This window comes from Tyto alba, unplaced genomic scaffold (genome assembly GCF_018691265.1).
Source record: "Tyto alba isolate M040663 unplaced genomic scaffold, T.alba_DEE_v4.0 Super-Scaffold_7, whole genome shotgun sequence".
Lineage (NCBI taxonomy): Eukaryota > Metazoa > Chordata > Aves > Strigiformes > Tytonidae > Tyto > Tyto alba.
In genome coordinates, this window is record NW_024881328.1 from 43,446,631 (window position 1) to 43,459,000 (window position 12,370).

The following is a 12,370-nucleotide window of genomic DNA, read 5'->3' on the forward strand; positions in this document are numbered from 1 at the left end:
TTCTTCAAGTTCTTCAGCCCGGGCTTCTTGGTTTCCTCCTGCCATCCCCTTTCCCAAGTCAAACGCTTCTGCCGGGGGGGGAGGACGGGACACAGACACAGACGACACAGACACGCACACACTGGTGACTTCTCCCCTTGGGAGGATGCAGTTGCCACGGTGGACCAGGTACTTGCAATTAGACACCCCCCCCCGCCCTGCCCCGGGGCTCAGACACCGCTGGGAGCCGAGCCCAGGTTCCCCGTGTGTCCGGGCAGGAGTGGGGCCGCAGGACACGCCAGCGCGGGTTGTCCCCAACCTCTTCACACCCCCCCCCCCCAGATCCCTCCCTGGCGGTGCAGCAAAACTTTCGACGAGGGTGGGATTCGAACCCACGCGTGCAGAGCACAATGGATTAGCAGTCCATCGCCTTCACCACTCGGCCACCTCGTCCTGCCTCTCGCCGCGCCCGGGGCCCCGCCCCTCGCCGAGCGCCGCAGGGTCCTACCGCCCGCCTCCCGCCGCCCCGCTGGAGGCCCGGCCGGCGCTTCCCTCGCCGTCGCCCTCTTAGCGCAGCCGGCAGCGCGTCAGTCTCATAATCTGAAGGTCCTGAGTTCGAGCCTCAGAGAGGGCACCCATTTTGCCGCCACGCCGGGCTGGCAGTTGGGGACGGGGGGAAGCGGGGGGTGTGGGTGTGGGTGTGTGCTGCTATTTTGCTGCTTCGCGCAGCCCCGCCACTGCGTGAAAGGGCTCTGCGGTGAGCCCAGCTGCCCCCAACCTACGCCCCGCTTCTCCTCGGCGGCCCCCCCCCCCCCCAAAATCCTCCACGAGGCGGGTCAGGAAAAGCGGGGAGGGGCGGGGCCCCGGGCGCGGCGAGAGGCAGGACGAGGTGGCCGAGTGGTGAAGGCGATGGACTGCTAATCCATTGTGCTCTGCACGCGTGGGTTCGAATCCCACCCCCGTCGGGAGTTTTGCTGCCGCCCCCCCACCCCGAGCTGCAGTGAAGGCGGGAGTTGTTGGGGTGCCGGGGGGGTGGGTCAGGGTGCAACCCCCCGGCAAACGTGGGTATTTTACACTAAATAACTCGGGGGATTCGACGGAGCAGCAGCCCTTGAGGATGATGCTGCACCAGGCGCTTTGGCACAGCAAGGAGGAGGCAGCACGCTTCAAGCCACTCCAGATTTATTAGGTACAAAACACATTTACATCAGATGGCGTGAACCACCTCCTAAACTGTTTTGGGGTTGTTACAGCTGAATTCCGGGTAAACTGAGAAGAGCAAGGGGAGCACTGGGGTAAAGTGAGGCAGAGAGGAGCACGAGGGCTTCGCTTTGCATGCCACCACTGGAAGTTAACACAACTCAGCGCAACAAAAGTTTCCAAACAGCCTCAAAGCATAATTTCTTCAGTGTAAATTTCTTATTTCAACTGAATATTGAGCCACTATTCTAGGTTTAAGAGAAACAATACAAATGTTATTATAACAAAAAAAAAAAAAAAAAAAGCCAACTATAAAATGATTTTTAGAAGGTAGCTGGAAATTTTGGACTACTGAAAATTTCAAATGAAATTAGAAGCAAGTCAGACAACCAGTCTCTGGCAGGCAAGATAATCAGTGTTCACCGCCAAAGCTGCAGTAATTTGTATTTCACTAGGCAGAAGTTTGTCAGCAGGTTTTTCTCTGATACTGCAAATAATAAAGATTACATGTACAGGAGTACTGCAGACATTAAATGTATCATCGTATTATTTACTGGGAATTAATATTCAACTAAAACCAAAAGTCTTCAACTTCTAAAGCCAGAGCTTTTTTTAAATACTGGAGAATTGAGGTAATCTGCTTTTCCAAAAAAGGGAAATCATTTCTCCATAGCTGTTTACTGAAGACTAGAGAAAGTGTCCCACTTTCCAGCACGACAATCTGTAGAAGCAGCAACTCATCTGGTTTTAATGCTGTAAAAGTTCAATACAATAAAACTTGGGCCCAGCAGCAAAAAAATCCTTCTGGATTTGCACAGAGCACCACTAAGGACAAAATACAGCCAAGTGTTGCACAGACTCAGGAACAATGGTGCTGAGATTCCTGGGCAGCAAACCAGCAATTTCAAACCACGGTGCTGCTGCAAGGGAGCTTCTGCGTGAAGCAAGCAAGCACAGAGCTGGGACAACATCTTGGGGACTGTGTCTATGGGGAGTAAATTGCTGTGATGTTGCCAGGGTCCCCCCCCCCCGCTACCTTATAGTTTTCTCCTGGTGGAGCTACAATGAGAGCTGGTAGACAGAAAAACCACCATTAAGTGTCAATTTAAGGCCTTCCAAGAAAAGGATTTGACTCGTCTCCATGCCTGTGAAGCAGAAAAGGAGAGTCCCAGACCAGCCAAAGCTTAGCAGCGAGCCAAAGGGACACGGTGGGCCACGACACGTCGCCTCTGTGCAAGGCAGCCCTGTGACAGGGGCCCAGGCCCCACGTCTGCTCTCTGTGCTTCTCCCGGCAGGACATCTGCTTTTTCTGGATCGTGCCCCAGGAGCTTATCTGTTCAGTCAGCCCGTCCTGGATTTCTTTACCGAGTCTCTTGGTGTGCACGTGTATCTCAGCTCTGCTCAAATATCCACCATGTCCACCAGAGCAGACAGGTGGAGCTCAGAGGCAACTTCACCCTCCACGGCTGCTCTGAGGAGCCGTTGCAAGTGCTTCAGTCTGTCCGACAGCATGGGGCTTAGCTCCTCTACCAAAAGCTTGCATTCCTCTTGACTCTCACCCTGGGCAGAAGGGAAAGAGAGGAGACTGAGAAAGAAGCATTACCCAGTCCCAACAAAGAACTTCTCAGCTCACGGGCTGCTCCCCCATTTTTGAGGACAGCACACCCCTTCCCCTGGGTTAGTAAGGCAAAAATGGCATGTTCTTCTATTTTTGTCCCCAGCCTTCCTTTAACTGGGGGAAGATGACCCACCACAGCGATTCCCTACATTCAAGTGCAGCACCACAAGGGATACGGCTATGACTTCCAGCGGCAGAAAGCATCGACAGTTGTGAACAACTTTTATTCCAGTCGCAGAAAGCATTCCCCTCTCTGGGAAGAATTTATTTCCAAGGTGTAGTTTTTCAATACTTCTATTTCCCAAGTCTATCCAACACTGCGCACTGAGGTGTTGTAACTAAAGGTTTGGCACCCACGCTCCTCAGAGCTACACAGTTAATTCTCAGTACCACCCGTCCTTACCTCTTGAGCAGATGACACAGGACTCTTCACCAATGGACAAGTGACAGGTGGGGTGGAGACCAGAGACTGGGGGAGGTAGAGAGGAAGACCTACGAAATCACCAAGGGGCTCAATGTCCTCAGCTAGACATTGGTGCAACTGTTCTTCAAACCTGGACAGAAAGATCAAGAGCACCAGTCAGATTACAGCCTGGCTTTGTTCTTGTAACCAGTGGGTTAACCAAGAGTTTTGGGTTCAGAAGAGTATACAAGAAGGATCTGATGCTCGGTCATCTCCAACACAGCCTGACGTATTCCACTGCTACGACGAAAATCCATCAGAGAAGGCTGTGGTACAGAAAGGAGTCACACAGACTGAAGATGCCCAACTGATGGGGAAGACAATGACAAGAACCTCTTGGGTCAACCTAAAAAGCTTCATCTCTGTCATCTGTATTGCTACAGGCACCAAACTGACATTCCAAAGTGAACTTTACAGACATTTCATAGAATCACAGAACGGTCTGGGTTGGAACTAGATGATCTTTAAGATCCCTTCCAACCCCCCTGCCATGGACAGGAACACCTTCCACTAAATCCAGTTGCTCCCAGCCCCGTCCAACCTGGCCTTGAACCCTTCCAGGGAGGGGGCAGCCACAGCTTCTCTCGCCACCCTGGGCCAGCACCTCACCCCCCGCACAGAGAAGAATTTCTTCCTTATAGCTAAATTAAACCTACCCTCTTTCAGTTTAAAACTCTCACCCCTTGTCCTATCTCCACCCACCCCCACCTCTCCTGCCCCCCCTTTAAGCCCTGGGAGGCCGCTCGAAGGGCTCCCCAGCCCCTTCTCTTCTCCAGGCTGAACCCCCCCAACTCTCTCAGCCCGGCCCCCCAGGGGAGCTGCTCCAGCCCCCCCAGCATCTCCGTGGCCTCCTCTGGCCCCGCTCGAGCAGCTCCGGGTCCTTCTGCTGTTGGGGGCCCCCGAGCTGGCCCCAGCACTGCAGGGGGGTCTCCCCAGAGCGGAGCAGAGGGGGAGAATCCCCCCCCCGGCCCTGCTGCCCCCCCTGCTCTGGCTGCAGCCCAGGGCACGGGTGGGTTCTGGGCTGCCAGCGCACGGGGCTGCCTCACGGGCAGTTTTCCCCCCACCAGCCCCCCCAGTCCCTCTCCTCGGGGCTGCTCTCCAGCCACTCCTCGAGGGCCCAGCCTGGGTTTGTGCTGGGGATTGCCCCGGCCCACGGGCAGGACCTTGCCCTTGGCCTTGTTGAACCCCAGGAGGTTTGCCCGGGCCCCCCTCTCCAGCCTGCCCAGGTCCCTCGGGATGCCACCCCTGCCCTCCCGCGTGTCCACTGAACCACAGCTTGATGTGGCTGGTGAACGTGCTGAGGGTGCCCTCGATCCCACTGTCCATGTCACCAACAAAGCTGTTAAACAGCACCAACACCCACCCCTGAGGAACGGCACCCCTCACTGATCTCCACCTGGACATCGAGCCTCTGACCACAGCTCTGAGTGCGACCATCCAGCCAATTCCTTATCCACCGAGTGGTCAAAGCCACATCTCTCCAATTTAGAGACAAGGATGTTGTGTGAGACAGTGTCAAAAGCTTTGCACAAGTGCAGGTAGATGACGTCAGTTGCTGTTCCACCAACACTGTAACCTCGTTGTAGAAGACCCCCACAATCTGCCCTTAGTGAAGCCATGCTGGCTATCACTAATCACCTCCTCATTTTCCATGTGCCCCAGCATAGTTTCCAGGATGATCTGCTCCATGACCTTGTCAGGCTCAGAGGTGAGACTGACTGGGCTTTAGTTTCCCAGGTCTTATTTTATTTTTTTAAAATTAGGGGTTATGTTTTCCCTTTCTCTGTCAGCAGGAACTTCACTGGACTTCGACGACTTCTCAAATATGATGGGTAGTGGCTCAGTCACTTCATCCACCAGTTCCCTCAAGACCCACAGATGCATCTCATCAGGTCCCACAGACTTGTGCACGCTTCAGGTTCCTTAGATGGTCTCGAACCTAATCTCCTACAGTGGGCGGTTCTTCATTCTCCCAGTCCCTGCCTTTGTCTTCTGCCCCTTGGGCAGTGTGGCTGGAGCACTTGCTGGTGACAACTGAGGCAAAAAAGTCGCTGAGTACCTCAGCCTTCTCCATATCCCGGGTGACCAGGTCCCCTTTTTCCTTCCAGACAGGGACCACATTTTCCCTGGTCTTCCTTTTATCATTAACACACCCGTAAAAGCTCCTTTTGTTGCCCTCGACATCCCTGGCCAGATTTAATTCTATCAGGGCTTTGGCCTTCCTAACCTGATCCCTGGCTAGGCAGTCAGTTTCTCTGTACTCCCAAGGCTCCCTGTCCTTGCTTCCACTCTCTGTAGGCTTTCTTTTCATGTCTGAGCTTGTCCAGGAGCTCCTTGTTCATTCACATAGGTCTCCTGCTGTTCTTACTTGACTTCCTCTATTGGGATGCATCACTCCTGAGCTTGGAGGAGGTGATCCTTGAATACCAAACAGCTTTCTTGGACCCCCTCTTCCCTCCAGGGCTCTATCCCATGGTACTCCGCCAAGCAGATCCCTGAAGAGGCCAAATTCTGCTCTCCTGAAGTCCAGGCTAGTGAGCTTGCTGTGTGCCTTCCTCGATACCATAAGGATGTGGAACTCCATCACTTCATGGTCACTGTAGCCAAGGCTGTCCTTGAGCTTCGCACTCCCCACCAGCCCCCCTTGTTGGTGAGAACAAGTTCTAGCACAGTGCCTCTCCTTATTGGCTCCTCTCTCACTTGGAGAAGGAAGTTATCATTAATGCATTCCAGGAACCTCCTAGATCGCTTATGCCCTGCTGTGTTGTTCCTCCAACAGATATCGGGGTGGCTGAAGTCCCCCAAGAGGACCAGGGCTTGTGAATGCGAGGCTGCTCCTGTCTACAGAGGGCCTCATCTGCTCAGACTTCCTGGTGGGGTGGCCTGTCACAGACCCCCACTAGAACGTCTCCTGTCCCTGCCTTCCCTTTAGTCCTGACCCACAAGCTTTCAGTCAGCTCCTCACCCATCCCCAGGCAGAGCTCCAGGCACTACAGCTGGTCACTGACATAGAGGGCAAGCACCCCCCTGCCCGGTCTCCCCTGTCTGTCCTTCCTCAAGAGCCTGTACCCTTCCATTCCAACACTCCGGTCGCAGGAGCCATCCCACCATGTCTCCGTGATGCCAGTAAGACTGTAGCCCTGCAGATGTGTGCATGTCTCCAGCTCCTCGTTTATTCCCCGTGCTACATGCATTTGCATAGAGGCATTTAAGTTGGACTTACTGGCTGGAATTCCTTTGTGCTGCTTCTCAGGTGCTCTCCTACTGCCCTGTGACCCCTCTCCAGGCTCTGGGCATCTATTGCTGGCACTGGCATCAAGCTGGTAGGAGTGGGATGGATTGAGGTTCCCCTCCTCTGGCAACTTTAGTTTAAAGCCCTCTTCACCAGCTTGGCAAGCCTATGGCCAAAGATGCTCTTCCCCTTCTCTGACCCATCAGACCAGGTTTCTCAAAGCGAGCCCCACCGTCTAAGTAGCCAAACCCCTGGCTGTGGCACCAGTCCCATAACCAACTGTTGATCTGCCAGATTTGACTGATCCTTTTAAACCCCTTCCCTTTGACCAGGAGGATTGAGGAAAAAACTACCTGTGCTCCAGAGTCCCTTACCACCACCCCCAGGGCTCTGTAGTCCTTCTCGATGCTCCTCAGACTGCCCCTGGGTGTATTGTTGGTGCCCACATAAAATAACAGCAGCAGATAATAGTCAGTGGACTGTATGAGGCTCAGCAGTCTCTCAGTGACACCCCTGACACGAGCCCCCAGAGCAGAGAGTAAGTCAGGTTGGCTGATGATGCCTCCATAATTCTCAGAAGAGAGTCACCTACTACTGTCACCCGTTGCCCTTTCTCAGTTGTGCTGGTTGTTGCACGGGGAGCAGGCTGGGCTGCCTTATTCAGCTCCAGCATCCCTCCTGATGTGACAGGCCTTTCCTCTTCAGTCTGCAGAGTGGTGAACTGGTTCTGCAAGGGCACCTCAGGCTTTGGGGGAAGGCTCTTCTTCCTGCAGGTCCTTGCCGTTGCAGATTTCCATTCTTCTGCACCACTGGCCCCTCCTCCCTTCCCTGTGTGCCAGTGAGGGAGTTTTTGGCTGTTTGGCTGTAGGTCCACTGCAGACTGTACTTGGAACCAGCTATCTCACTCCTTCTCAGCCTCCCTGATGCTCTACAGCCTTCTGCAGGAGCTCCTTCACCTGGGCACAGCTTTTTGCAGGCAGGTCTGCCGCCGGTCCCTGCCCCAGGAGAAAGCTCTGGGCCCTTCCTGCAGCCTGAGTCTGCACCACAGCCTCTCCCTTCAGCAGCTCCATCTGGGTGGAGGCACCAGCCACTGCTGGGGTAGATAGCGTGGACCCCCCCAGCCACAGCTGCAGCCTTTGCTCTCAGACAAGCTCCTGCCATCCTGCCTGGAGGGCCAGGGAGGACAAGCGTCCTTTGCGATACTGCAGGACACACAGACTGTACTGCTGTAGTTTTGGTGGCTTCACTGACGACAGTTTCCAACTGTTCCTCAAAGCTCCAGGTATTTCTACCGTCCTGGACCGTTCCTGTGACGCAAGCAGGAACTAGCAGGGAACTGCACTGCACTGATGGCCTTAACGAAATTAGATTAAACTCGAGATTAGGCTGTTTCCTAGCACTGTTGGACTTCAGATTCCCCATACATATAAGTTAGAAATTGTTTACAACCCTGGGTCAGAGCTACAAGGAAAGGATGCTGCTCTGGGAACTTACCTCCTGCTTTCTATTTTCTCCAGTTGCAACTGGGCCAACAGACGCTCTGGGAGAAGCTCCTGGGCCGAAGCTGTGTCTGTGAATTCATCTGCACTGGGAATGGTCTTTTCTTGACCTGACAGCATACTCATGCCAGAACCATACTGACCTGGCATTGTGGAGATGCTATAGGGTTTCTTAAAAGCGTTAGAAGATTTTACCCTTGACCTGAGGGGGAAAGAAGAAAATAAAAATAAATGCACAGAAATCGGTGTGTGTGTTTTTTCCCTACTAGCTTCAAGTTTGGAAATAACAGAGGGTGAGAAGTGATCATTTGGAGACACAATTCCCTTGTATCGGGGTCCAACATATCACCACCTGTGTGTGGGATCTGAGAGGAACTAATCTGACAGGGGGCTGGGATTCACCCCAAAGAAAGGTATCTACACAACACTTTCTGCTACACAGCAGAGCAGTAGTTAAGCTTCCAAGAAGGAAGAGAGGCTGGCTTCACTCTGAACAAGGCTAGGGACGTGAGCTAGACTCCTGAGATCTCAGATACTTTAATGCCACACAGCTCTAAGGCACCTTCTCCCGTCAACCTCTACCATTTTCTCTTAGCAGTGGAACTTTTCTGCTATCTTCCCCCAGGTTGGAGACAAAGCCTCCTTTTGAACTCAAGATGCTGCACAATTAACGTGTAATTACCAAAGAGTAAATCTGCAAATCTCTTAATATGCAGTTCATCCATCATGTCCAGGCTGCAACTGAAGGTGAATGTAAGAGAGGAGGCACTGTTGAACAAAGGGCATGCTCATGATTTTTCCTATGCTCTTCCCCAACCTCACACCGTTTCTCCTCCGTGACTGGTCTACCTAGAGCAGAAGTCTAATTCCAAAGCCTCAGGGGTGTTGTCTTTGGCAGAAGTTAATTTCTCCATCTGGACCACTTTAAGCACCCCCCCAAGCAATCCATTTCTTGGAGAGCTGAGTAACCCTGCAGAAATAAAATCTACTCCCTCCCTGGTTTCAGCACACCCTTATACATCATTGCAAGGTGAGGTACACAAGCACGTCCCAGGAGGATGCCATATGCTGGTTTTCAGCATCACGATGGCACTATATGTTCACGACAGAGGTCCTGAACAACCTCCTTGGAGTTCACCAAGCAACTCTGATGGCACAGCAGACAGCTGAACGCTACTCCCACAGGCAGTGCCGGCAGTCGCCTCACCTCTCACGGCCTTGGCGGATCTCCTCCTGCGTCTGCAGCCTGGCTTGTTCCCAAGAAAAAGGGAGAGTGAAGTTCTTTAAATGCTCCTTGAAGAAGTACACGCGAATCTGACCATCTTCACTTACTGCTTCTGTGAATAAACCCAAACTCAACGTTTAGTATTAGAACAGGCTTTCCCCTTCAGAAGAAAAGCTCAGTATCGAAAGGCCAATTTGAAGAAAAATTGCATGTTCACTTTCAAGTAGTTTAAGTTGTAATCTGCATGTAAAAAGGTGTCTTCTTGAACTGATTTACTGTTCAGCAGTTTACTGGGAAAGACTGTAAAATGCTGCTTCATCTTAATTTAAAAAATTCTAGTGCATCCAAGTTCAGTGGGTTAAATAGTTTCAATAAAAGAGGCTCCCTGTGGTTAAGCCAAACAAGGCACCAAAAAAAAAAACCCCATACACTTGAAATTAAAAGCAAACAGAATCTGAGACAAACTTCATTAACCCCCAGAAGTGCTCACTAACAGTCGCAGCCTGCCATCTCATCTGACCTGAGCTTAAGTGACTTCTGAGGGACCAATTCTTGGCCCCTGGTTGAATGTAAACCCTCTCCTACTGGACCAGGAGGGCTGAAAGACTCTGACCATATCCCTCCACACGGAGAAAAACTTTTTAGCCACAAGCTCAAGTCAGCTCATAAGCAACACTAAACACACTCTCCAAAGAGAAGACAGATGTGCACCAAGCACAGTGTCATTCTACAGGAGGAGATCAAGACCATAGCTCCCTCCCTGCTACGTATCAGTTGCTGCTATACATAAAGGCACAACTGTCAAGTTATTGAACACAGTTATGCAAGAAGTATCATCCATGTTGAAGAAGGACACGTGATACCTGGAGCAAGAGGCAGTTTGGGTGGTTTCCAGTCTCTCAGTTTATGATCAATACAGATTGCCAAGATATCATCCCAAGGAATCTCATCAACAGATGGTCCACCTTCATCAGAGCTCCCAGATGTTCTGTTTTTCCACTTGTGGTAAGTTTTGCTCAGCAGATTCTCCACTTGAGACTGGATCAGTGGTTGAGTATGGGAAGAACTAGCAATTTGAGACACGTACTGAAAAATCATGTGGCAAACAGGACGCCAGGGAGCTATGGGAAAACAAAACAAAGGAAAGTAAATTGCAATAATTTGTGACAGAGCCAAGCTACCCATCTTACAGGCTGGTAGTTCAACATGGCACAGACACATGTGAGAGAATGACATGCTGCCAAAAGGATACTGCAGTGTGAAGTACATACCACCTAATGGAGGCAGGTCTAGGTATGGGATCTGGAAGGACAGCACAGCCTTCTTCAGCCAGGCCAGGTGATCAGGCATGTTCCAGTGCAGGTGGGGCAACAGCTTGTTACCCCCAGGCTCTGAAAACTCAGTAACAGGCCAAGACAAGTCACAGAGGTGCTCTGAGGATGCCACATCTGAAAGAAACTGCAGCACGCTGTTGTACAGCTCTATGATGACCCCAGGCTCCTGAGATGGCAGGCCTGCTAAACGCCTCTCGTTCCAGTCATGGTAGAAGCGCTTGCCAAATTCACCATCAATCCCATCCTCAACGTACTCCCGAAGGGTCTGACTGCAGAGCTCAAGGGAGTCAGGGCACTGGGAAACCAGCCAGCCCACAGCCGCACAGATCTACGACACACAAAGCACGGGTAGTTAGAAACTGCTCCACAGTGACCAGGACACAAAGGATTCAATCCTGCAACTTTTAAGTTTGATGTAACACTGTTCAAGATACTATGCAGCAAAATACAAACAAATTGACTATCACCATCTCAATATTTGCAACGGTAATTTTCCTACTAGGTGGTCACAAACTAAGTTCACACGCAGCAGGCTCAGGAACAGCCAGAAGGAGGCTGTTCACACCAGACGCAGTCGTGCAGTGGCATTCCCTGCTGCAGGATGCTGGGGATGCTGAAAACTTATCTCGGAGAAATTGGATAGTTTCACAGAAATTAGCCCAGAGTGACTATATCAGAGAGGCCATGCCTGATCCTGGCAGTCCTTGAACTGCAAAGAGATGCAAGCTGCGAGGGTTTGTGGGGGAGCATCACTCTGGGCTTGCCTTGCTCTCACCTTCTTTCTTAAGCACCTTCTTCAGACACCGTGAGAAGGAAATACAGGGCTGGAACTGCTTTTGGTCTGAGTCAACTTGCCTGCCCTTAGCCATTACCCTCTCCCAACTCTCCAAACCACCCCACTGACCCATGCACAAAAAACTGCTTTAGACATCATTTGCCATCATGAATTTGAGTCATCTCCAGGTCACTATTGCCAAGCAACAAACTGAAGGACAAGGGGAGAAGCTGCTGTCTGGGAGAGGTCAGTACAATCCTTCTTTGTGTATGTGAGAGCAGATGGAATAATACTGGGTGATCTCACAGCAGCTAGAATTGCTACAAAGGGTCCTTTGCATTTTAGGACTGGGAGCTTAAGGGTACAAAGGCTTCCCTACCACTAGCACTCATCTGTTAGGCAGCAACTGCACCCCTGCCAGTCAACACAGGTGGGACAGGCAAGAATGGATTTACGTAATCCACATATTTTGGTCTCAGTGCAGTTTTCAGTATTACACGGGTGAAACTATCTTTCACGTAGCAAATACTGCTGATCTCCAGTCAGATAAATAGAACAGTCACAAATAATGGAAAATTAGCAGAAATACTGCATTTCAGAAAAGTTCTGGATGATGTTGGAATTACTATTAACAAGCGAGCACCCGACTTCAGCAAATCTAGGTGTGTGAAAAAATGGTAAGAGAGCTTTTTGAACAAAAACTATGCTACAGAAATTTCAGTGGAAAAAATAACCCATGACACAAGACTTGGTTGCAATTTAAGCTACTGAGAACATAATCATTTCTTATAAGGTATTAGTAATTGAGAGGTTAATGATAAACCAGTTGAGTATCTCTTCATGCGAGTTGCTGTTCTTACCCTTCTGGTGCCTTGTAAGTCATTGATAGAACCTGGGAGCTCAACAATGGTGTAGTCTGAAATAAGCTGGGCTGAAATCAAGTCCTGCAGCATCAAACCTGATAAAATAAGAAAACTCATCATACATACAGAGAAAGAACAAACGGGTATCTCCTACTCTGACCACACTCTCTGCACACACTCAC

At 51.1% G+C, this 12,370-nt stretch overlaps 1 protein-coding gene and 3 non-coding genes across 4 annotated transcripts in view; 2 read left to right on the forward strand and 2 right to left on the reverse strand.

Annotated features, from left to right (window-relative positions):
* Window positions 1-350: 350 nt before the first annotated feature.
* TRNAS-GCU lies at window positions 351-432 on the reverse strand. Its single transcript has one exon. It is a non-coding gene; the product is annotated as a tRNA-Ser (tRNA).
* A 108-nt stretch (window positions 433-540) lies between these two features.
* TRNAM-CAU lies at window positions 541-613 on the forward strand. The gene has a single exon. It is a non-coding gene; the product is annotated as a tRNA-Met (tRNA).
* Window positions 614-862: 249 nt separating this feature from the next.
* TRNAS-GCU lies at window positions 863-944 on the forward strand. Its single transcript has one exon. It is a non-coding gene; the product is annotated as a tRNA-Ser (tRNA).
* Window positions 945-1,144: 200 nt separating this feature from the next.
* The window catches only part of LOC104361041 (minichromosome maintenance complex component 3 associated protein), a 30,498-nt gene continuing 19,272 nt past the window's right edge, over window positions 1,145-12,370 (reverse strand). Inside the window, exons 22-28 of the mRNA XM_042808551.1 lie at window positions 12,186-12,283; window positions 10,488-10,878; window positions 10,080-10,337; window positions 9,199-9,328; window positions 7,987-8,193; window positions 3,201-3,351; window positions 1,145-2,739 (exon numbers count right to left, since the gene is read on the reverse strand). Coding sequence (XP_042664485.1) covers window positions 2,581-2,739; window positions 3,201-3,351; window positions 7,987-8,193; window positions 9,199-9,328; window positions 10,080-10,337; window positions 10,488-10,878; window positions 12,186-12,283 — 1,394 coding nt within the window. The 3' untranslated portion in view covers window positions 1,145-2,580. The remainder of the gene's footprint in view (window positions 2,740-3,200; window positions 3,352-7,986; window positions 8,194-9,198; window positions 9,329-10,079; window positions 10,338-10,487; window positions 10,879-12,185; window positions 12,284-12,370) is intronic.